General features: G+C 41.2%; 1 protein-coding gene across 5 annotated transcripts in view; it reads left to right on the plus strand.

Annotated features, from left to right (window-relative positions):
* The first annotated feature begins 3,105 nt into the window (after positions 1-3,105).
* ltbp3 (latent transforming growth factor beta binding protein 3) overlaps positions 3,106-26,161 on the plus strand; it is a 34,447-nt gene continuing 11,391 nt past the window's right edge. For 3 of the 5 annotated variants that reach the window (XM_069146565.1, XM_069146569.1, XM_069146568.1), the window contains exons 1-12: positions 3,139-3,682; positions 18,002-18,280; positions 18,365-18,525; positions 18,620-18,725; positions 21,181-21,267; positions 21,472-21,588; positions 21,710-21,865; positions 23,015-23,122; positions 23,221-23,234; positions 23,323-23,392; positions 23,655-23,732; positions 25,690-25,818. In XM_069146565.1, the coding sequence (XP_069002666.1) occupies positions 3,445-3,682; positions 18,002-18,280; positions 18,365-18,525; positions 18,620-18,725; positions 21,181-21,267; positions 21,472-21,588; positions 21,710-21,865; positions 23,015-23,122; positions 23,221-23,234; positions 23,323-23,392; positions 23,655-23,732; positions 25,690-25,818 (1,543 nt within the window). In that variant the 5' untranslated portion in view covers positions 3,139-3,444. Of the gene's footprint in view, positions 3,683-18,001; positions 18,281-18,364; positions 18,526-18,619; positions 18,726-21,180; positions 21,268-21,471; positions 21,589-21,709; positions 21,866-23,014; positions 23,123-23,220; positions 23,235-23,322; positions 23,393-23,654; positions 23,733-25,689; positions 25,819-26,161 lie in introns of all 5 variants that reach the window. The other 2 variants (XM_069146570.1, XM_069146566.1) reach the window with 2 other exon arrangements.

The following is a 26,161-nucleotide window of genomic DNA, read 5'->3' on the forward strand; positions in this document are numbered from 1 at the left end:
GCGGCGATTCTCTGGTTTTCTTTTCATTTCCAAAAAGCAAAAGTTTAAAAGGTCGATTTCTTATAAACATTTAACACATCTGTCAAAAACATGACCACCTTGATTGTGTGCCTGTAAGCAACGTCAGTGACGCGGAGGTGGGTTTTTTTACTGCTCCGGGATGGTGTGCGGGTTCGTAAGAACAAATCAAGATATAATGAGACGTCTCTTCAGTCCACCAGCAGTCATGACTCCTCCTCGTCCCTCCCACAGCATGTTGGCGTGACATACTGTTAAAGATGCGTTTAGGATTCTCGTCAAATGTTTGAAATGTCTCAACACGATCCCTCGACACTGAGCTGCATAACCCTTAATCACAGAAAAACGGGATTAGTACAAATATATAGTGACATAACTATAATTAATACATATTGGTGCGTATATATACGGCAATTTTCTTTGGGACATTATTTGGGCTCTCCTCAACAAGAAGAAGTCCTACGATCAATTTGTCATCACAGTGATAATACTGTATTGTACACTGTTAGTTTTGTATTTGGTCACAAATTTAAATGGGAAAAAAAACAAACTGAAATTTGAACCTGCTGATGCACGCGATGAAAAGATGCAGGGTCACTGAAGTTAGTGAACTACAACTCATCCTACGCGATGCAATTAATAGCTGTTGAGACTCGAAGCCACAAATGGCGACCTTGTGGTGGCGCTAGAGGATCACCTAATTCATTAGTCCTCATCCTGTCTGGTCTGGAGACCATGAATGTAAAAAAAAAAAAAAATATCAACAAAGGGTGAAAATTACACTGTAATGCTCACCTTCCATAGTTTGTATGTCACAGGAAAAATTGTTTGCAGCTGATGTTTTTGCAAATGCAAATAATCTCAGTGTTGATCAAGAGTTTTAGCTAAAAGGAGGAATTGCAAAAAAATAAATAAAACAGGTGGATATTTATTTGGATTTAGTTTCTTTACGTCAAAACTCATTTACTTTCACTGTTATGTTAAATCCACCTGGAGACCTCGAATCCAACGTGACCTTTTGAAGTCCCTCACTTAGACCACTGGGTAAGTGGTGTATCAGAGGCTGATATAAATATATATATATATATATAGTCATATAATTTCCCTTGAACTTGGCACTGACAAATTGGAAAAAGTCCCAATGCCCCTGAGTTACAGCAGGAGGTTTTTCATGAATCCGGTTCAATAATTGTTCTTGTTCTGATGTTTCTCATTCCACCAGACAGGAGCTGCGATTGTGTTTGTTCAACTTATAATACTGTTCCTTAGCGGCTGCATAGTTTAATACTGTCAGGGTTTCGTTCTGCTGCATATTGAGGACCTCTATTTGAACTTTTCACACCGTCAGCTCACTTTCCTCTATGGCCACGTTCACGTTGGATTGTTCAGGGTTTTACTTCTACGTGATTGTGTTGCTACTTTAACTCAATCACTGGATCGAGAACTCCCACTGTCAAGACAGACGGAGCAGTTTTGATCTGTAGGTTGTGAAATGTGCTTGTTTATTTGTCTTTTCTGTTTCCGTCATTATTGTCTGGCGCAGTGAGCGACGCCAATTATATTGTGCTAACGATAATACTCGGGGATGGCTCTTTTGTAACCCACATTCTGCTGCGTGTGTGTGTGTGTGTGTGTGTGTGTGTGTGTGTGTGTGTGTGTGTGTGTGCGCGTGTGTGTGTGTGTGTGTGTGTTGGCAGCCGATGATGCAGTGATGGTGAGCAGCAGAGGCAGAGAGAAATGTGAGAGTGCCTGTGAACTCTGCAGGCCCATGCAGTCATTTCCTCCACGACTGAAAGTAAACACTCTCACTTTTTGGAGAGGAAGTGACTCAAGGTCCCCCCCCCCTCCACACACACACACACACACACACACACACACACACACACACACACACACACACACACACCGTGTCTCTTGACCTTTCCCCAAGTGACCCCAAACACTGGCGGGGCCCCTGGGATCCTTACACTGCTTGTATCTTATCATTTTTGATTCCTACTGGTGGATAATCAGCCTAGTGACTTTTCCCTGAACATATCAAACATGAGCTGTGGTGTCAAATTTACTGCCTCACTTTTATCCGTCTCAGTCAGAGTGCATGGCAGCGCGGTTTCACGCACCGACGGCAACGGTGTAAAACTGTAATATGTTGCAGTTGTTGGAAAAAAAAAAAAAAAAAAAATCAGAGCAGCCAATACTTCAGGCGGAGCAGGCGCGTGTACTTCTATCTGTGAGCAAATTAATTTTTAACCACATTTGAAAACATTATGAGTTGATACTCTGATTTAAATTGAGTCCAAGTCCACGAGTCCATGAGGTTTTTTTTTCCATGCAAAACACGCAGGAAGCTGATCATTCATTGCTGAAGTTCACCTGTCGCGAAAAGAACATTGGCATGTTCACGCAATACAATAAACAGATAACACATCTGTAAATCCTTGGTACAGATGTATCCACATCTCATTTGATTTAATTTGCTCTCTTAATTTGAAGAACTAAATATTTAATTATCACAAGACAATAAAAAAAAAACGCCCAAGTTCCTTTATCTTTACAGCTTATGGAGCTGCTGATGACCTTCCTGACCCCTGACGACCCAACATAATATCTACACATTTTAGGTACGTCTGTAACAGGGAAGACTTTTTTTGTTGTTGACATTTTTGGAACACTGTGAGAATTTATTATTGTAAGCAGACATGCAGGCCTACTAATGTGGGTCTATGTAACCTCAGGGAGAGCTATAAAAAGAGATCGTTGACTTATCCACAGCTCATGCTCATACATTGTATTTCCACACATTAAAAACCTTTTCTTTTTTTTCTTTTTCAGAGTGACACACACAGCTGTGCAGCTGTGATTTGCAGAGTGGGGTCTGTGCGGGGGCAGCAGAAAGGAGAGGAGAGAAGAAGACAGGAGAGGAGGGGTGTGAGGAGAAATAACCAACAAGGAAACCGCTTTCAGCTTTGCTCCTGCACCGCCTGGCTGGCCCGCGGCCAGGTTTCTCCAGAGAGGGTTGGCTCACTCCTTCTCCTCTCCTCCCTTCTTTCTCTCTCAAACCCACATACGCACTCTCTCCGACTCCCCAACGCAACAGGCGAGAAGGAGGAAGAGCGACCATAGCGAGGGCAACTTCAGCAACTTCTGGAAACGAGGGCAAGGAGAAACTTCCAAAGATGCCAGACGTGTCGGTTTTGCAGACGGATCACTTGGGTACGCGAGGAAAGTGATTTTCTTTTTCCTTGAGGAGAACGCAGGAGGGAGGACGCGCGTTTTTTTTTGTTTTTTTTTTTCGTTTTTTTCCGCCGTATATGAGACGTCAAACTTTTCCCTCGGTTAACAAAGCAGGCGCTTTTGAGCTGGAGCCCCCACAGCTGGCGATTTAATGTCCCCGGGTCTGCGTGGAGGGTAGTGAAGGATGCCAGGATGCCCTCTCTGATCCCCCATCTGCTTGTCATCTGGCTGAGCGTCCACAGGCTGGTGTGGTGCACGGAGCGCTCCTCCACACGGGAGCGCTTCAAGGTGGTCATCGCTCCTCTCATCTGCAAGCGGATCTGCCTGAAGGGACAGTGTCAGGATACCTGCGAGCAGGGCAACAACACCACGCTGATCGCGGAGAACGGGCAGGCGGCCGACACGCTCATCGGACAGGGCTTCAGGGTCGGTGAGTGACCGGGGCTGAAACAATGTTGTTTATTTATGAGGTGGCTATAAATAGCTAATAACTAATAGTGCTGCCATGACCTCGGGGTTTATGGGTTTTCCTCTGGAGAAGTGAGGGAGGCCTGTTTGTTTGCTCATAAATGGACTTTTTGTGGACAATGAAATTGCTAATTACCTCGTGGAACTCCATAAAATGCGTAAAACTAAAGTGAATAATATACTTTAACACATCTTTAATGTTATTGCAAGGCAGTGGTGGAAAAAAAGCATTGAGATCCACTAAATAAAGGGCTCCTCTTGTGCTGCTTTATAAGGAAAACATATTTCTTAGTTTCTTAAGTACTAATGACTTGAGTAAAAAATTACTCCTTTCAGCTTCTTTCAGAGTTAATTTGAACCTAGTCCAAGTTGTGCTGAGTCTAATACAAATAACAGAAATAATAATTAAACTGCCAGATAAGTGAAGTGTAGTCGAGTAAAAAGTAGGATTTTGCTTCCATAGGCAATGGGGAAAAATAAAGTCTCTTAAAATAGTAATTCTTCAATTGCTGTATGATAGAACAGTACCACAGTACGGAAACGCCCTTTTCTCATCAAAAATATAAACTCTGACCTTCTTTAAACGATGATAATAAGCCACACAATAATATAAACAAAAATCCAATATATCTGATTCATTCATGGCTTCATGGTTTGATGCCTGCTGCTGCCATCCACCATGAATTCATGTGTCAAGTGGGTAGAAACTGCACTCCGCAAATAAATAGGTGGCTATAAGATGAGGTAAGGTCGGTTTACCCTCCACTGCCTCGCTGGAAAATGTTCCCCTGCCGCACTTTAATTAGTAAGGCATGGCTCATTACATAGCATATAAATGTACTCTTAAGATCTATTCTCCCCCGGACTCCAGTGTCTGGTTGGCATGAGTGGAGCATTTTCTGTGCTGTATCAGATCAGCTGTGGTGAGACATGGAGCCTCGCAGTCTACATTAGACTCCGGTGTCCACAAATGGCTCTTTACTTTCACTCGCTCAGTGTGTGGAGTGAAATAATACTCAATGACAAAGAAAAATGACAGAAATTAACTTAAAAAACACACATGGTCCAGGTCATTTTAAATCACTAATTGTTTATCACTTTGTTTGTCTCTGTTTCACCAACATAACTTGACATTCACTGATGTGAACTCCATATTGTTCATGAAAGTAATACAGTAAGTCAAAACAGTAGTATTTTGTGTCTTTTTATGTAAGTATAAAAGACAGATTTAAAAATGAATGTCTCGGACTGCCATCAAAAATCAAGTTTGTAAGTAAAATCTAATGAACTTATCATAAAATTATTTGGATTGCAAACAATTATCCCTAATAGTTGGTTTTGGTCACAGACTTCAGATTTTTGCTCATGAAGCCTCTTTATTGTGTTATGCAAACCTTTGGGTGCGAATCAGCCCTCTTTAGATGCAAGTCAAAAACTTTTGGTTGCAAGTAAATGGCAACTAACAGTGATGTCACCCTTTAGCTTTTGAACTGCCATTCTGGGTTTGGATTTTGTCTATTTTGGAGCCAGAAGTGACCATATTTGGGAGGAGCGAGCTGTTGATCTGATTTATAACCCCCCCCCCCCCTCCATAAATCTGACTGCACCACAGGCCTGTCAATCAAACAGACACCCCCCCCAAAACATATCGCTTTTGAGGCCTAATATCTAATAAATGATGGAATTATTTCCAGATGGACAGACAGAAAATTAATAACAAGGAGTGACTTTAGCGAATGACACTATAATGACTTGTGGAAAAAAATTCTTGTCTTTGTATTTGTTGGGAGAAGTTGAATGGAAGTCTATGAAGCCAGAGTGTTTTTGGAGCCAACTCATACCGGCCCTTGGGGGTGTTGCACTTCCGCACTGGCCTCATTTTTCAGAACAAGAAGCTACGTCCACTTTTATATTCAATCTGTGGTTGCAAGTATCTGTTTGTGGATTTGACCTGGATCCACAGCATGGCTATCCACACACAATTTCCTCCTCCCACAGTATAAACAGTTTAGACCACACCTATTGTGTCCAATTCAACTTGCAACCAAAGAGGCCTGATTCACATAAACAAGTTGTTTTGACACATTAAAGAGGCTTCTAGAGCTAAATCCTTAAGTTTGTGATTAAAACCAACAAAACTGTATGGGAGAATTTGTATGCAATCCACATAATAAAATCCCCAATTCATATGTTTTTACTTACAAATTGGATTATTGATTGCAAGTCTGAGAAATTTGCTCCAAAAACTGTCTTCTATGCTACCTTAGCCACCATAATGGGATTCAGCTTCATATTTCTGCGGACATTGGCCCCAGAACCACTTTCCCTTCATTCCTCTAAACTCACATCTTGCTGCCTTATTTCTAAATGGTAAACAGCCTCTCTGGATACTCACATGTTTCTATGTTTGGATCTTAAAAGAGAAACTCAGATGCAGGTCTTACACAAGGCCTGTAGGATGTCAAAGGCAACGTCAGTGAGAATAAATCAGGGTTGTGCTTCTCAGTTATCACACACAGTTTTCCACAGAGAAGTTGGAGTTGCTCATACAGATGTAGCCTCTGCAGCTGTGTTCTTCGGTATGCCTGTGTGGAGGGACAGCAGGCTGGATTTAACCGAGGTTGGGTGAATCCTACTGGTAGCGCAATGACAGTATTCTTCCTCTTTGGCACAGTGGAGAGTCGGAGAGTTGGCTTCAGACACCAGACTCCCACGATTTCCCTGCGGTGCATCACGTTTTGAAGCATCTGAGTCAAATAATTCAGGAGAGACATATTAAATTCCTGGAATACTTCATGTTGCTTCACATTTGGTCTGTATAACGTAACTGCAATACAGCGACCTGTATCCTGGATATCACACGCAGAGTTGTGTGATGAGGGACAGAGCTTCAGGCTGGACAGGAGATGTGTGTTGTTCAGAGCGAGTGCTGGAATGTGGAGTGGACAAGTGGAAATTTCTCTCTCCCGTGTTAAAATGGCGTTGTAGCAGCAACAATATGAAGACTTTTCCATATTTGAGCGGTTGTGATGTCAGCGCAGCAAGGCTGAGGCCCATAATGAACAAACCCAACTACATCTGCCCTCAAAAGAAATATAGTTCCCGTCAGTGTGTGGAAGTGCATTAATGTCTTTCAGTATGTGTTCTTCATTATGAACGGGGATTTTTAAAGTCTGAATTTGATGAACAAACAGGTCAAAAACACAGTTTTTAGTCAGGATCTGATTCTGGGATTCCTGTCAAAAGGTGGATGTCATTTTATGGCCATAACTTTAAAGTAATAGAGAGAAAAAAAAAAACTGTTGGTCTTTTTTGGGTTAACATGAGAAACTGAGTGAAAACATGAGGATGACAAACTCAAAGTCGCTGTCAGAGAACACATCCGTGATGGCAGACGTTTGTCTGGAAGAATGCTTTCAGTTTTTATGGTGATATTAAACTTAAAATCCCATTGATATTTTTAACCAGCAAATGTTGGATATTTTTAGCCATGCTGGTGATGTGGCTCTATCAATCCTGGATTGTGATGTCACTCTGTAGGTCTGTGTAGTGGCTGATGCAGGACTTTGTCCCAACTAAATTATTTCAAGAACTGCTGGATGGATTGCTGTGAAGTTTAGGACAATATCTGTGGCACTAAGAGGATGAAGCCTACTAACTTTGTTGATCTTCTGACTTTTCATGTAGTGTGGTGCTACATGCGAGTATCTGGTACAGACACTCATTGACCCCTCAGGAAGAGTTTTCCACTGAAAACAGATTCTCCAGATCAGCCAGAGTGACACAAAACTGAACCAGTGAGCTGAAGGATGTGAAAATGTTCTATAGAGCTGCGGAAAATGGTCAATTCAAATGATAATGCTCTGTAGGTCACTGAGTGACACATTATATGTTGATTCTTTCTTAATATGCATATAATTAATAGACAAAGCAAGGTGAGTGTGACATGGTCCTAAAACAATATCATGATTTTTTTTTAGGCTACCTTTGCGATAACTATATTCTTGAAGATGCGATAAAATACTGAAAAATATGCACTTTATTATTCATTTCAAAAACATATAATTGAAACTAGATAAGATTTATGTCTGCATAAACGAAACAGTTTTCCTTCAAATATTCATGACCTAAAAACAAAAAAAATATTTATCAGTTTTTTAGTTTGTAAACAACAACAACAACTCAGATCCTTTATACAAATGTAGGCACTTTCTGCCATTATTGCCATTATCACAATATTCATTTATTTATCATATCAAAAACGATCCTGCTATTATTATGAACGATGCAATGTGGCACATCGATGGATAATAAAATGATTAGAGCAACTTTAAACAACTCCTCTCAGTTTCTGTCACTTACTGCAGCAGTATATCAGAGTAAGTTTGTTTGTGTAGAGGCACGATCATTCAATCAACCTTCTTTAATCATCATAAAACCATACATTTTCTGATCATCTTTCAGTCAGTCAAGAAATGAATAAAACCCTCTTTGATCTGAGCAGGGAGTGTTTATGCTTTTCCACACTGGTGCAGACAGACAGACAGACAGACAGACAGACAGACAGACAGACGACCACCCAGATCGTCTTAATCTGGATTACCTGCTGTACATCAAGAGCAAATCACCTGAATGACTGGCAGTTTATTTGCACTTCATGTCCTATGTGAGAGCGATTACACACAGAGATTATAGGATAATGTTAAATAGCAATCAGAGTCAGTACTGTTCTATTTAATGTACAGAGTACAGAATACATCACAGCAGCATTCACTGCAGTTCACACACTTGTCAGATTAAAAACTATGAAATTCTCATTAACAGATTTTTACTTGACATAATTAAATTTTAACGTCATTGCAACTAAATTTAAAAGATGTCCGCTATGCTCGCGTTGTTTCAATATGTTTCCAGGGAATCAAGGTGTCATTGACAAATTTATATTTCACTGTACACTTCCTAAAACTGATGAAAGCACAGAAAGTTGAAATCCTCCGCAGGCGGACAAGAGTCGACGTTTGCAGCAATATGTGCTGCTTTCATGGACTCCATATGGTATCTGTGCCAGTGATCGTAGACTTCTGTGGGGGCGGAAGCAGAAGCAGTAGTATCGTTTATGTCAAGAAAAAAAGAATGTGTGCATATTGCTCTACTGAAGTTGAATTCTCCTTTTTATATACCACAGCATTCAGAAGGTGTCGAGAAATATAGAAAAGGAAGAAGGGATTGTTGGTGATATTTGTTGGAAGTTTAAATCACAAAACCTTGAATGAACTTTTGCATGCTGATCCCGTTGCATGCGTTCTTCCACATTTCTCCTGAACTTGAACCTGTTTATTGGCAGATGAAAACTGCCTTTGTGATGATCTCCATGTGTTTGGCTGACAAAAATATCCAACAGCCAACTTATTTTCAACATTATGTACTTGAAATTTTGCTCAAAATTCTTGGAGAAAGAAGAATAGAAGCTGATTGAATGTTTTTTTGCTTCTTGGAAACTGTGTTTTCGTATGCGTGTGTGCATTTGTCTCACTTTTTCAGACTCATATTTTAAGTAGTCAGCAAAGACAACCTTTCAAAATAACGTGGTTATATAAAGATCTGTATTTGTACACAGTCCTCGGTTGCTCTGACTTAAGTATGTTTTTTCCAACAAGAATTAGTCCAAGTCCGATTTTTTTCTTCCCGTTGCTAGCACAGAGGCATCCCATATATCAGCCTCTACTGACAGCAGCTGCTCGGCTCCCAGAAAGCCCTCTGTGTCTCGTCTCCCCTCCACATCGCAGCAGCATCCAGTCTTTATCGGGGCTCCAGACACCCAGGCTGCTCTAGATTCCTGTCTTTTTCTGGAATAACTAAGAGCATGGGGCCTCAAGTAGCACAGGATGTGGTCTTATCGTGTCCCACCCTGGGCCTGTCTCCCCTAAAATGGGCAAGTGGAAACGGCTATTTCAGGATTTCCCATGTGGTTTTGTATTTAGAGTAAAGTGATGGTAGTAGTGTGGTTTGTTTTGGTTCTCCCTTGGCATGGGTCAGAGGTCCATGGGAGCCTGAAAACGAAGACAAGTCAGTTAAATCCAGTAGACGGGCCTGGTTCTGCTTTCTCTCTTTTTAGGGAGGTGAGTTTATTTTACCTTTCAAAGCCTTCGGCTCGTCCCCGCACACTCCTCTTGCTCTCATGCCAAACTTTGGAGAAGGCGGTCTAACACAGGCAACCAAAAACCTGCAGCACTCTTGAGTTTTTGCCACAGGTTGGACTGAACTCAGAGGCAAAAGCTGGGCATGGCTCCCATGCTCACACCCTCGCAAACAGACATGCGTGGGGGGAGTTTCATGCACATTCATTGGCAGTTTTTTTTAATCATGAACGCTGCTAACCTTCGGCGAAAAGTATGTGGGTTTGCAGCCAGGCCATCATCCTCTTGTTCAGGCTGAGTTTTAATATGGTACACATTCTGTCACCTCTGCCTGTCTATTTATGCTTGGTGGTAAAATAATACATGGGGTTATTTAAGGGTCTTCTGTTTTCATTAACCTTTTACCACTTTTTCACAAGCAGGCGCGTGAAAAAAACAAAACAACACAAACACGGATGTAAAAATGGTCGAGAATATGGAAATGTAATGTTAGGCATGAATAGATTAAACTCGTTTTCTAAAAGTGTGCCCTGCTATGAAATAATCAAGGTACAATTCACAGTTTAGTCTCATACACTGTATATAAAAGTGGACGTAGCTTCCTGGTCTGAAAGATGAGGCCAGTACAGAATACCACCGAGAGCCACTAGAGGTTGGCTCCAAAAAGCTCCTGGCTCCACAGACTCCCATTGAACTTCTCTCAGAATACAAAATCAGTACATTTTACCCCCAAGTTCTTGTACTATTGTTAGCTTAAATGACTCTTTCCTATTAGTTTTCTGGTGGTACATCTGAAAATAATCCCGTCATTAATTAGAAAATAAGCCTCAAAAAGACATGTTTTTGGGAGCGTGTCTGTTTGATTAACAGGTCTGTGGTGAAGTCAGGTTTCCACTATCGGTGGGCGGGACGTAGTAATGTCGGGCTTCCAATAAGATGGAGTCAGATCCACCGCTCGCTCCCCCCCAGATCATCCAAATATGGTCACTTCTGGCTCCAAACCGCTCCGAACTAGCCAGATGGTGACGACTAAAATACCAAACTCCAGGCTTCATAACAGCAGTTCACAAACAAATGGGTGATGTCACTGCTGGTTGCCAAGTTCCCCTAAATTAGACAGTCCAACAAAGTGATGAACATGTGAAAATCTTATGTCCAGAATAATCATAAGGCTGCAATGATCGCAGTCAGTATCTTTTAATTTCATTGCGACGAGCCCCCAAAAAAGGGTGTCGTTAAAAGGGTTAAATCCACAGTCAGTTTCTTCTGTTTTTATGTGTGTCGATGTTGCACCACTCATTCAGAGCCAAAATCCACATGATCTTAGCAGGAGTTTCCCATGAAATCAGACTCTTCCATGTCATCACTTTCTGTGAAAAAAAACAACCCTATATTCTGCTGTGCAGATTGAAAAAAAAAGCACCACGTTAAATAAAGTTTGAAAAACAAAGCAGCAATTAGAGTTTTTTTTGTTTTTTTTAAATGACAGGGGAACAGTTTGTATATTTGCATGTGAGCGTGCTAAAGAGCAGTGTACTGAACTCAACTCAAACAAACAACCTTCTTTGCCATCTTTAACACTCTCCTCCCATTTGCGTAGCAAGGGGGAGAAACGGAGCAGTTATTTAAAGCCACTCAGAGGAATGCGAGCGCGAGGGACTGCACCCGCACCGTGCAGGACACTGTAGCTGTAGCGATTAGCCAGGGTAAACAGAATAACACGGACTCTGCCAGCGCTGCCTGCTGCCACGGCCTAAGACTGTGCAGCCTGCAGGCACTACCTGCCACGCGCTCCAGTGCTGAGCATCCCGCAGGGCAGGTATCTGACATAATCTCAGCAGAGCACTGTCAGCACTCCTCTACCTGCCTGCCCTGCAGTCCCTACGGCCGAGGCCTTTAGATAGTCATTATATGACATCATCTGCACGGGTGCCAAGATTCTGTCTGACTCTTTGCACAAACATCTCAGCCGGAGGGAAGTGACAGGGTGATGTTGGATTTTTGCCCACCCAAGAGCTATGTAAACCACATTGCATATTTCCGTGACATTTGAAAATCACATTGTGCAAGGCAGAGTTTGATTTAGATTTAGATAATTGCAACCTTTCTTACCCAGATTCGTCCTGATCTTCTTAATGCTGCTCCAGGAGGAGTCTGTCCGTCATCATCGTCCAGTTTCTGTAATGCTAACAAACTGTTGCTTTAGCCCGACTGTGAGAGGTAATGAATGCCTTTGGTGACAGTGCTCAACTCCGGCAAAGGGCAGCACTAATGTTTGGATAGCTGAAGAGAGCGCGAGGCCGCGCAGAGTTTCTGGGGGGTGACGGAGCACCGAGAGTTTGGCAGTGGGAGGAGGAATGCGTTTACGCAGGTTTGTGCTTTCAAAAGGCAGTGATTATGTCATTTACTCCAACGTCTGGCTCAGCTGCAGCAGTCTGACCCACTTCATAACGCCGCTCCTCACTTTTTGTGGTATGTGGTCTCACAGGGCTAGTTGATAGTTGGAGTATTTGGGGACGTGGTTTCCTGGTTTGAAGCTGATGGTAAAAGAAAGCACGTCAGATGATTGTAGTCATTCTCCTCTTCACTTTTGAAACAGTGACTCCAGTAGCATATGTGTGGACTGTTTTTGGGCCCAGTCTCAGGCAATGAGTCTAGCAAAGAAAACTCATGGAAGTACCTTTAAACAATGTGTAATGTGTGACAGTCACAGTAGTGAACCCACTGAGAGTTAACATCTGTACCTCTATGCAGCTTTTAGCCACTCGAAGGTCGTTGTTTTGGTTTGTTAGGCTGAAAGTTTGAACCTCACAACTTTAATACGACACTCTTGTGTAGAAGAAGTTGCACAAAAATGTGAAAATAGAGACTCTCAAAAAGCGACACCATAGGTGTTTTGTGCAGCTTCTTACCAATAAAGTCAAGCGCTCTCTTACGGCTGTATAAATAAGAGCAAGAGCAACAGCAATCTCGCCTCTCACTTCATAATGACCTTTGACCTTACTTGAAATGACAGCCTCTTAACACCACATTACTTGGTTGTGGCAAATAATGTGGTACAATCGAAACAAAGCCAATGGAAAGTCATTTAGGATCGTTTGTGTGAGTTGGAGAAGTGACACAGTTCAGATGACGTCTTTATAAGAGTTTTTCTTGTTAGGAGGCGGCAGACTGAGTGGAAGAACTCACTTTATTGGCTCAATAAAAAAAAAGAAGAGAAGATGTTCCCAAACAGATTCTGAAGTTTTTATGAAAAAACTTTTACATTTAATTTGCTGTCATTGGTGATCATTCCTCCCAATGAAACAGCTGTGTGAGATGTATTTTAAGAGACGGCATCTGCATTATGCATCACAAATTCAGTATGACAATTGGAAAATTCTACCAGTTGAAACATGACTCGAGGTGGTGTCACAATCCGTATTGGTGAATCTGTATCAGCCAACGAGGTCATGGAAATGAATGCATTTTGACCAAAAAGGCATTTTTTTTTATTTTTGAAGTGGGTTGATACAGACAGAGACTGAATCATAGTGAAAGTGACTCAGTGGGCATAATCTCTGATTTTGGTGTGTGAATCTTGCAGACTGAGCAAATTGCTATTTGTAGTTCAACCAGAAGACTGTACTCAAAGAAAGGGACACATCAGGCCATTGTATCTTCTGTTGGGTTGATGATGTCTGCAGTAGCTTTCAGCTCAGCTCCCTGTGGTTTGTAGGACTGTAATTTGTTGTTTTTGTGCTGGGAGGGTGCGGCTGTGGCTGAAAGGACCCTATGGAGGGGGGGGGGCTGTTGATGCGTCATCTCCAGACAGACAGGAGTGAGTGGGTGGGTGGGTTTTCACAGGGCAGTCAAAGGGCAAACTTTCCTTTCTTTGTTTCTTTGTTTTTATCTTAACACAAATTTTTCTGTTCAGCTCGCTAAAGAAGTACAAGGGTAGAAAACCTTTCCCACTACTTATCACCTTTCATATGATTAAACATATGAGAAATCTGAGTCTGCCTTTATGTGTGGACATACATGGTTTCTTTTTTTTTTTTTTTACATATGTCCTGTTAGTCACAGTCGGTTCGCTTACTTAGCAGTTGAGGAATGTTCAGCATGTTTTTTTAAAGGAAAAAAAAGTGTCTGGGAATCATAGTAATCTCATTGAAACACCACATTATTCTTTATTCTCTGGATTTTATATCTCTCCGCTTCATGTTGACTCACTTTCCCAGATCTATGACATACAGTGTTTGACAAATACTGAGATCTGTTTTTCTCGTCTTCAAGTGAAGAAAGAGCTCTCATTTGTATGTCACATGAAATGCTGACGATAAGAGACTCCCCTCCTTCTGTCTTCTTATGCAGTTCAGTTCGCTCTTCGAGTTGAAGTGAGTGCCATGTGGGAAAATTATACGTTTCCTGACTCCTGGAACGTACCTGAGAGCTGGCTTTAGATGTTTTCTTAGCTTAACTGAAAGCACATTTTGGAAAGACATAGCTATGTATTTAATGGCTGTACAGTGTGTCCTCATTCAAATTATTAATTAATCAACACTTAGTGCAGATCTAAGTGCCACAGATTAGTAATCTCTGAATCCTGGATTGTTTTTGACTTCCTCTGTTTTCTTTGACTTGAACATGTGGCAGGTAATGTTTATGATAAGTCTCACCCCCCCGCCATTCAGACACTCAGCCTTGTTCATGCCTCACATTCACTTAGCCCACCTAATGACTCTTAGGCACGTTTGATTTTTAATAACACACCACCTCTAGTCTGAGGAATGTGTCAGATCTGTTAAAACAAAGGTGTGGTACAGAACAAGGGCGGCTGCTGCCTCTGAGACGCTAAGCTAATGGAGACAAAGACCGTCAGTGAGTGATGTCAGATCATAAATCCTGCTAATGAACTCCGAGGTGATGATTTAAGGGGAGATTCCGCTGGAAAGTAAAATCCTTGTTATGATCTCAACTTTTTAAGTCCTTTGCTCTTTTCAGTGTGTAATGTGGTGCACAGCAGCTCACACACACCCTGCACTTAATATAACTCACACTCCCATTTACATTCAAGACCTGCAGAAACCATTAGCCTGTGCATCGCCAGTCTTACTTGAATGAAGGAGGTAGATGTGAAGGAGAGGATTGCAATTATAACATCCAAGTTATTCAGTCCTCCTGGAGCTCTGGAGACAAACAGATATGAGACAGCTAATTTCAACACAATCCAATATGTAAAATGATAAAAGCATGAAGTGCAGTCGTAAAACCACCTGTTGTTGGGAGCTTTAACTTGATGCTGAGTGGTGATGAACATAGAAACCTTCCCCAGCCCTGTATCAGCATGGGTTTAGCTTACAATCAACTGTCAGCAATTATATTGACACACAGTTTATTATCAATACTGCAGTTAAATGCGGTTTGTTTTTTTTTGGCCATAATTATGATTCAAATGTTGGGAAATTCAAAATGCTGAAAATGATTTTACACTTCCCCAGACAGACTGGTGAAGTTGCAAAGGCAATTCCATTTACTGCATTTTGTGTTTTATTACATATTGTTATTAAAATGTGCGGTTAAAAGAGTATGTTTTTGATTAAACGCTAAAGCATCAAGTAACATGTAGAAGAAGAACATATAGATACAACACAAGAAGCTGCAATACTAAGTAAATAAACACAGCACCTAAAATATGATGGTTTGTTTCCTTCACAAATGGCGTCCTAAGTCTCTTCCTGCTATTGCTCTTTAGTCACACAAAGACAGACTGGACATTTTGTGATCATATTCAGTCTTTATGATGTTAATAAATAATGTTATATAAGGTACAAGTTTAGTCAGCACTGCCATCTCACTTTGCACAGCTTCAGAAGTATATTTCCAGACCTGTGAGGGGTGGAGTTTAATCTTATATAGGGCCAGGAGACACAAACAAGGGAGCATATTTCCCACAAGTCGACTGTCGTTCATGCCAAGACTACATAAAAATGTAATTTATGTATGCTGTGAATGGTATACTCTTTTTTTTTGGCTTGTTTCCTGTCTGAGTCAACATGCGAAATGGATAAAACTATGTGTTTCATGAGTCAGTGTAAAACTGAACAGTCACAGAAACAATAGAAGTGATGTGATCATGCACCAAATTGGGAGTTATAAACACTGCATGTCAGAGTAAGTAAAGGACAGTTTGTGTGGGTCTGAACTAAATTAAATACTTGCCAATGTTTTGAAATGATTGTTATAATCAGCACTGTGTGTTGCAAAGCATCACACTGGCTTTATTTCACAACATCAAAAGGTCTCATTCACAGCACCCACAGCGCTGTCCCCACCCAAGTAATATAACCCAAGATATGAAATATGATTTCCCTCCTTTCCTTTGTGTTCATTGGTGTAGCAGAGTCTACATCAGAGTTCTCACTCAGACACCTTCCCAGCCAGATGGGGCCACTAGTCCAGACTTTGCCTACTGTACGCCGTCTCACAGTCTCTGTGGGTTTACATTGTGTAATAGCATTTGGAAAGAGGTCATTTTTGCTCTCTTTCTGTCTGCAATCTCAATTTTCAACCCCCGCATCTTTCCCAGTTTCCCCTCCTTCTAAATCCAGTACTGAGATGAAATCTGAACCATGGAAACTGGAGCTCTTATGTCAGAGGAAGTCTGACAGAGTTGAGCAGGCTGTGCTGCTCACCGTCTTTTTCCTGCCATGCCTCAGCCTTCCTGCTTAATTCTGCATGTTGCTGCCTGCACCCAGTACCGGTGGTTAAAGACCATTGTCATATAGTCTTATATGTAGTGAAAGGCTGCTTCTGAAGTATCCATCTTGCTTCAGATTTCAAACAATTTGCCTCTCGAGTCGGGTGTTTCATTGAGGTTCTTTCCTTTTTCTGCCAGACTTTCACTATGTGAGGATGTCCCTGCTGTGTTTAAAGTGATCTAGTCCCCTAATTATGCCGCCGTCCAGACTCCCTGGCAGTCCTCACCTAATTACGTCCATGTGTACACACTTGGCAGAAAGAGGCCTCATCTCCTCTCCTCTCCTCTCCTCTCCTCTCCTCTCCTCTCCTCTCCTCTCCTCTCCTCTCCTCTCCCCTCCTCCCCTCTCCTCTCCTCTCCCCTCCTTTCCTCCTTTTCAGCTTTATATATGTACTCATTCAAAAAATGTGTTGATTTACTCTGTATTTTGTTCTTAAGTATTTGAATGCTTTAGGATTTCAGCGTTTCAGGTGTTTGGCTGCTTTTATAAAATGACATCAAAGTTTTTTGTGAACATAATATTCTTATACATACTTAGATATGCATGCAGATGAAGGTGTTGCAACATGTTTTTCACAGTGAAACTGAAACTCAGGGATATTGACTCAGGTGTCCTAAATTTTTGAATGTCTCCCAGCTGTAGCACTTACACGGAGTGCTGAAATGAGGTTGCCTTCCTGTCTGAACTTTCACTTTTACTTCATTAGCTGTCACAGTCGTACTTCTAGTCGTATGTTTGGTTGAATCTCTCTCTGGATTTATCCCTGCTTGCTTTTTTCTCCTGTTCTCTATCTCTTTCCTCTGATTGTTCTGTTGTGGGAATTTCAAAAACACTGGACTGAAATAAACACTCTGGGAGACCCAATAAAACTGCAGTGAATACTGTGTATGCCATGAACCTCTCTCCAGCCAGCAGCTTTCCCACAGAATTTGAGATCTTTGCCATATGTCAGAATGAAGCTGTTATACAGATCAATGACTTTACCTGCTTTCCTGCTCAGCCGAGCGGCTGCACGCAGTGACCTGCCACTCCATCAAGCTGATGTGATTTTTACAGGGCTGCAGTTCAAAGTGAACATTTTTACGTGGCCCTGCTTATGCCACAAGTTTTTCTGTCTGTCTGCCATATTTATGTTATTTAACACCCAATCATCAGGTTGATCACATGATCATATAAAAGATCCTATAAAAGTCTGTCTCTGAACTCAGTGGATTCCAAAACAACAATTTCAGTCTGATGAGACTTATGGATATACTTCGATCTTTTTTTTTATTTTTATTTTTTTATAAATTATTACATGTTTGTGCCACTGTTGTTTGTAAGTTTGTCCTCTCATCTGATGTGAGTCATAGCTATGCACTGTTCTCTGCATGACAAACTCCTCCCCGGTCTCTCTCTCTGCAGTCGTGTGTCCCCTGACGTGTATGAATGGAGGAGTATGCAGCTCCAGGAAGCACTGCCTGTGCCCTCCTGGCTTCACTGGTCGGCTCTGCCAGTTCCCTCTCCAGCAGATGCAGCAAGCTCAGGCAGCGCGAGGCAACAAGCAGCCCGTGTACCCCTTATCTTTGAAGCCCGACGGCCAGAAATTCGTGGAGCAGTCGGGCTTCGGGCGCACTCAGTTGACGCAAACACACTCAGTTTTCACCTTACCTCTGACACAAGCGGGGCACCACTCATCAGAAGGTATTAATAATTTCCTTAATTACTTCTCAGTTTGGTTTGTGGTGTATTTCATCCTTCTGATGTTGACCTCTTCTCTGTTTTCAGTGCAGATTAACGTACGTGTCCACCACACGCCAGACACCTCGGTGGTCATTCAACCTCACCCAGCAGATATCAAGCCTCCTCTCAAGACCGGGTCGCGCCTGAGCCCATCGAGGTACAAACCAAAGGGGCGCTGCTTCCAGGAGACCACACCCAAGCAAGCCGTAAGTTTACTTACATGCTGCGGTGATAAATATTGAACCTGAAACACGAGTTTGTCATTTCCTCTAATAACCTCTCTCTGTTTTGGTGCTTTAGTGCAACAGCACCCCGCTCCCTGTTCTGACCAATCAGGAGGACTGCTGTGGCAGTGTGGGGAATTCATGGGGACAAAACAAGTGTTATCAGTGCCCCAAACTACCAAGTGAGTCACATTGTACTTCATGTACTGTCTTATTTAATTGTCAAAAAGCTCTAAATCACTTTTCCAGCCTTGTAGATGTGATACTCTTTGTTCATCACATCCAGTGTTTATAATCAAAATGTGACAAAAAAAATTGTTTTCTTCCTTGTTACATTTTTATCCAGTCAACATCTTGTGTGTTCCTAAAAATAAATTACTGTTTATTGAGCCAAAAATGTCAAGCATTCCCACCAATTTATACCCTCCACTTTATGAAATTATGGCCCTGGATTAAAACAATCACTTCATACCTCTATAAAAAAAAAAGTGTTTGAATGTGTACATGAAAGTTAGTTGTAAGGTGGGGTGGGGAGTGTGTGAAATGTTGGGAAGGAGAAAACGGAAGAAATTACGGCAATTACACACAGACAGTGAGACAGAGAGAGCGAATGTGGAAAATAACCCTCTACTTAAGCATGTTCCTATGGGCCTGCCCAGCGCAGGACTGTCATCATACTGCACAAGATTGAATTTCAAGAAAATCTTGGCTACTCACGTTTTTCCACTCCGCTATTATTCCGTCTCTCAGCTCTGGCTCAGACAATGCGGTCTTTAACAAAACCTGATACTGTACGTCTGCTTAGTCTTTAAACAATGGGGTTCTTGCCAGGAGTGCTGTCTGTTTTGTTACATACATGTCCGTTTTTTAAGCTCCTCTTTGTTTTTTCATGAAAATGGCAAAGTGAAGCCGTGATCTTGTCTCTCTTTTCTTTGTGCAGTGCAATGTGCAGTGTTCCCGTAGCTCTGTAATTTAACTGCCTGACATGTTTTTACTCTCTCATGGAAAGGAGCACAGTCTTCAGCCAGGTTCAAGGCTCATTTAGGGTCTGAATAAGAAGAGGAATGTTGCATTTTATGAGTTCAAACCACATAAAAGACCTTTTTCACTCTATTCTTTCACAAGCTGTGCTTCGTCAAAGGCTTCAGAAAAACCGTTAATAGAAAAGAAAAGAAAAAACAAAGAAAGAAGAAAATAGCAGTTTGTTCAATCATGAAATCAAGCCAAATATTAAAGGAGTAGTTTGACATTTGGGGATTTTTGACACTTTTTGACAAGGAATTCAGGTTGTTATATATGAAGACAGCTGCAGGCTATCTTAAAGTTAACTTAGCACAAACACCTGGGAGATAGCTTTGTCCAACGGAAACAAAAATCCACTGTGATTACACTCCACATAACGCAGTGGGCTTTATTTTTATGGATGAGACAAATTAGACATAAAAGGTTTGGCAGAAGTCCTATTATGTGGTATTTGTCACTGTCAGGCCGAGCCAGACTAGTTGTTTCCCCTCTTTCCAGTGTATTAACTAAAAGCTAAGCTAACTAACGAGTAATGTCATCCAACTCTCCACCAGTAAATAAATAAGCTTTATTGCCAATGTCAAAATTCTACCAGTCAAAGTTGGCTATAGCAGCTGCAACTGCTTTTACACTTTATTAGTGCCAAAAAAATGCAGCGCTGCCTCTGTAATTGGACTGTAGTGAAGCTTTCTATCTTTTTAGACTAATATTCATGCACGCATCAAAGGGATAATTTGTCACCATGGAGTATATTTATCCGCTTTCCTGCCAAAAATCATAACTTGTTATTTTAATGCAGATTAAACCAAGGAGATACAATTACTAAAGTTTTATAGGCAGTGGCAGGTGTGTTTTTTTTTTTTTTTTTTTTAACTTGGGACAGAAGAAGCCCAGGTATATTCAACAATTTCCAGTTTTAATGTGAAGCAGGATATCACCTCTCATCTTTTGCTCAATGCACAGACGAATGAGGTATCATTCTTCTCGTGCAACTCGCACCAAAAAAAGCAAATAGGGGCTTTTCCCAAAATGTCCATATACTCCTTACAGGCCTCACTATGCATCAAATGAAATCAAACGCAAAAGTATAGTCATGTCACAATCTATACCCTTTTTCTCTTGTCGTAGATGATAGATCCTATCACAGCGGATACTGGGTAAAGGACAGGGTTCAACCTGGACAGGTCCTCAGTCCATCACAAGGCCAACACAGAAAGACAGAGAACTGTCTTCTCTCTCATTCACACTTACGGCCGGTTTACAATCACCAGTAACCCTGGATAAAACCCACGCAGTCACAGAGAGGTGTCAGTGCTACCACTGCTACACTGTGCCGCCCATTGTGTCCCAATGAACAGTACAAATCAGAAATCTTCAACATTTCTTAATGTTTTTGAAGCTAGTGCTGGTAATTGTTCACTTTTTACAGCCTAAATGCTTCCAGGTGCTGAAGTTCGATGCTATATTAGGTGTTCATACTAGAAGAACTACAACTACTTTTTAAAGGAATTATTGGTTAGGGCTTTTACAGTTTTATTTCATATTGTATCCACCTGCAGCCCTTCTCTCTGCTTTTCTCAGACCTTTTCCTTGCTGTGTCTTCTCCTCCCACAGATGCTTCAGTCAAACAGACCATTGTGGAAGACTATGGGTCTACCTGTCCACAAGGGTATAAAAGATTCAACAGCACTCACTGCCAAGGTAACACTGTCAGCATGTAGCTCATAACACAGAAAATGTTGAGCTAAGAGTTCAGTTTGTAAGATGTTTCTACTATTTTAAGTTTTTATGTAGTTAATACAACTTCTGTTCCCTTGTGATAAAGCTGCTGCATCACTTGCTTTCTGAATAGATATCACCAAAATAACCTTTTAATTTGTTACACTTCTCCTTCTGGTCCTGAAGACATCAACGAGTGCTCCATGCAGGGTGTATGTCAGAACGGAGACTGTCTGAACACACTGGGCAGTTTCAAATGTTCCTGTAAGTCCGGGTTTGTCATGGAGAGGAATCGATGTGTTGGTGAGTAAGAGGCCTGTCTTGGTTTTGTTTCTACTTGAATGACATTCAATTTTCATTCCATATATTCAAATGTTTTGTCAAGATTGATCACCAGATGAAACCCTGTTGTCTCCTCTGTTAGAGTCTCCAGCTGAGCAGGATCAGTGTTTCCTGATAGCGTCTGAGGCCAGAGGTTGCGAGCACCCGCTGCCAACCCACCTCACACAGGAGATGTGCTGCTGCACGGTGGGCAAAGCCTGGGGCCATAACTGTGAAAGATGTCCTGAGGTGGGCACAGGTGAGTGATTTTCAATGAAGGAAATGCTCGATAAAAAACACATTTTGGTTCATCCTGTAAAGGACATTATGTTCTGGTGAAATCTGTCATGCATGTGAACACATTTCAATTTCTTAAAGAGCTTATGATACAAATTTAACCACAGGTTTCCTCTGTATATTAAATGAACACACTTTTCTTCTGTTTTGACATGTTGCGGGGATCATTTCAGGTCATTATGCAGCTTCAATGCGTTATTGTTCATGTGAAGAGTTTGATACTCTACTAACCAGGAAACATCCTTAGAAAATGTTAGCTTCTGAGCTTTGCATCTTGTTGCTGTTCAGTGATGATTCTGTATTTGATTAAGAGTAAACATTTACTATATAATATGAATATATAAGTCAATTAACATAAAAATGATCAGCAACAATTGTTATAGTTAGTTAATGTTTTGAGTTTTTCAAGCACAAATAACAAACATTTGGTGACTCCAGCTTCTCAAATGAGAAGATTTACTGCTTCACTCCGACCTATATGATGAACTGAAATTAGTTTTTTTTTTTTTTTAACTGTTAGACAAATAAATAAACTATATGATGACAATGAAATGGTTACTCAATGAAATAATCAGCAGATTAATCAATAACGAAAAACATTTTAAGTTTCCACCCTTCGCACAATATACTCTGTACTTGGTGTCGCTACTAAATCAACTTTAACCCTCCCGTTGTCCTCGGGTCAAAATGACCCGCAGCTGTGTTCAACCAAGTTCTATTTTATTTCTATATTTTTTATATTTTTTGGGATCATTGGTGATCATTCTTTAAAGAAACCCTCACAGCCTCCTTGTCACCAATGATCCCCAAAAATATGAAAATAAAATAGAACTTGGTTGAACACAGCTGCGGGTCATTTTGACCCAAGGACAACGGGAGGGTTAATTACATGTTAGATATATAGATAGGTTTTATTTCAAGTTATAACTGAGTATTTTCGTACATGTTTTATACAGTTTATGTCGTTTTACACTCCAGGATCTTTTCTACTTGCAAACATCAAAACAGTGATTCTGAAAAAAAGACAAAATTTGGTTGCATGTATTTTTGCAAAATTCTAACAAACTGAAATAAAGTAAAAAAATAAAGTTTTCTCTTCTTTGGTATTCAGTGGCCTTCAGTAAGATCTGCCCTGCTGGAAAAGGCTACTTCCTCCAGAATATAAGAGAGACTGTGGCCTTCCCTCCCATCATCTTCCCCCACAAGCCTGACAAAGAAGGTGAGTCCTTCAATACGTTTCTCATCACTCCGGATCTCTTTAAAGCATCAAACATTTAAAATCACAGTTTAATTCCTCTCTATCTGTTTTCCTTTCAGAACCACAGCGGACGGTAAGGCTTGATTTATTTCTGTTTTTAATGCAGTAATAACAACTGGTTATTTTTGCTGTTGTGAAATCGGAGTGTCTCTTTCACTCAGGAGAGGCCTCCAGAGACGACGACCGCTGTGCAGCAGGCTCCCACCAGCACCAGCAGCCCTCGTGTGCCAGGTAAACACACCTCGAGTGTCATCAGTCAGAGTCATACATAAACCCACTGATCAAACATGTAAAAATGTGTCAATGTAGTGGTACTAAATGTACTTCAGTTGTCACTGTGAGGGGAAAGTTTCTTCCATGCTGCTAACTGCAACAACTGAATGGTGTAGAGAAAAGTTCCCTTTATGTAGTGAAGACAAAATTATCAGGACTAAAGTTCAACATGTTCCTCCTAAAGTCTGTCCACTTCATTTCTCCTCTGTTGGATCCACAGTTGTTAAACCCACCCCTCCGACAATCATCAGGATGACCCCCGGCAATGACCCCTTCGAAACACAGACAAAAGTCTTCCGTGAGTTTCACACAAACACTCAAACTGACTTCAAAGTCTGCTCTGTATTAACCCCATAAAGAGTTAAATCTTTAAGTGCTGGTTTATGTTTCATCCACCTCAAAATTTGAAAATCTAGTTCTCCACATTCCCCAGAAAGAGAGGATATTGTGGGGAGCTTTGGGTCCATTTCACACAGATGACATGATGAGTGAATAGCTTTTATGCATAAAGGTTATTTTAGATTGTCAACATTAAGACATGGTGCAAGAAATAAATATAAATGAGTCCAGTAAGTTTAAACCATTTGATGCTTTTATAAATTATTACACGATGCTATTGGGAACCTCGCATGTCATGTGCATTCAGCCATGAAGCATGAACCAGCCTGGAGGCTATGTTCACACTCTTTCTGTTTTATGGAAGCAAAGTGTTGTTATAATGACATTTGGTGTTGGTATTTAAAAGCAAGTTGTGTGACACAGACTGCATTTCCATGAAGAGAAAAGAAAAAAAAATTCCCCAAAGATATAGCTGATAAACACCAACAGGAAACAGTCGCAGGAGTTCTGGAAACCGCTGCTGCAATCTTTTCTGCTTCTGCTTCTTTCTCTTTTGAATTCTGGTCTGTCTTATGATGTTTTTAGAAACTATTCCTTCAGATATTCAATAGAGTCTCCTCTTCAAAGCAGCTTCAATCTGTCTTTCTGACTGATGTCTCTCATTGGCTTTGATATGAAAAAGTCAAAGGTATTTTAAAAGCTAGTGTGAACATGGCTGGAGACAGAAGACTTGAGGCATGGCATGAGCTTTATCAGTTTTATATACACCGATCAGCCACGGCATTAAAACCGCTGACTAACATTGATTTTCCTGTTACAATGACCCCTGTCAAAGGATACATTAGGCAACAAGTGAACAGTCAGTTATCAAACTTGATGTGTTGGAAGCAGGAAAAATGGACAAGCATAAGGATCTGAGTGACTTTGACAAGGGCCACATCGTGATGGTTTAAAGGTCTCAGTTAGAGCATCGCTGAGGCGGTAGGTCTGGTGAGATGTTCCGGGTATGCAGTCATTATGATCTACCAGAAGTGATACAAAGAAAGACTACAAGTAAACCTGCGGCAGGGTAATGGCCGGCCAAGGCTTATTTGCCCATGTGAAGGCTGGCCACGGTTTGTACGGCGCTGTGTAGCTATAGACCAGGCAGAGTTCCCATGGTGACCATTGTCCTTCCCTGAAAGCACCTACAGTGGGAACGTGAGCTTTCGTACTGGACCATGGAGCAATGTAAGAAGTTGGCCTTGTCTGATGAATCAAGTTTTCTTTTACATGATGTACTGAAGATGGCCAGATATGTGTGCATCATTTACCTGTGGAAGAGCTGGCAGCAGGATGCACTATGGGAAAAAGGCAAGCCTGCAGGGAAACCTTGGATCCTGGCATTCATGTGGATGTTACTTTGACAACTTCCACCTTCCTAAACATTGTTGCAGACCACATACCCCCCCTTCATGGCAGCAGGATTTCTGGATCGCAGTGGCCTCTTTCAGCAGAATAATGCACTGTGCCACACTGCAAAAATTGTCCAGGAATGAATTGAGGAACATGGCAAAGAGTTTAAGGTGCTGAATTTGGTTCCAAATTCCCCAGTCCACAGTCTGATCGTACATCTGTGGGATGTGTTTGTAAAACAAATCTGATCCATGGATCACAATTTCTCAACTTGTGCTACTAACGTGTTGATTCCTGCTACTATAGGGCACCTTCAGAGGACTTTTGGAGTCAATAACTTGAGAGGTCAGAGCTGATTTTGAAACACAGTGGTAGGGACCTACACAATATTCGGCAGGTGGTTTTCATGTTGTGGCTGATCGGTGTCATATGTTAAATAATAATGATGATATACATCTATGTATCCATATATATGCATGTTTATATATGATGTTGGCCCCTTCTTTGTTCCCTCCTTGAAGCAGAGACAGATGAATGTAGGCTGAGCAGAAACATTTGTGGTCACGGAGAGTGTGAGAACAGCCTGAATGGCCACATCTGTCACTGTCACCCTGGCTACCATCTCAACCCGCAGAGGAACATCTGTGAGGGTAAGAGACAATGGTAGAGACAGCGGTTAGAGGAGGTGCAGCAACGGGACAGCGATGAAAACTGAGGAAAAATTCCTCATGAAGTTTCTTATGCATGAATTTCCACTGGCAAAAAAACAACCAAAAAGTCATGGTGGTTCCAGGAAATCATCTTTTATATTAGTTTCAAGCAAACTTTTCCCCTCATACTTACATATAGAACTGACTGGAAAATATGTGAATAAAAACCTGTTACTAAGAGTTCACATTAAAGAAGTCCTAAAGAATTTATACATCCATGAATTTCAACTAGTATGATCTCTGATCCTGTCTACTGGCTAATAAATGGATGCTGCTTTAAAGA

The sequence above is a fragment of the Embiotoca jacksoni genome, unplaced genomic scaffold (genome assembly GCF_022577435.1).
Source record: "Embiotoca jacksoni isolate LCO1_2020_lvr unplaced genomic scaffold, fEmbJac1.0.p SCAF_13, whole genome shotgun sequence".
NCBI lineage: Eukaryota > Metazoa > Chordata > Actinopteri > Embiotocidae > Embiotoca > Embiotoca jacksoni.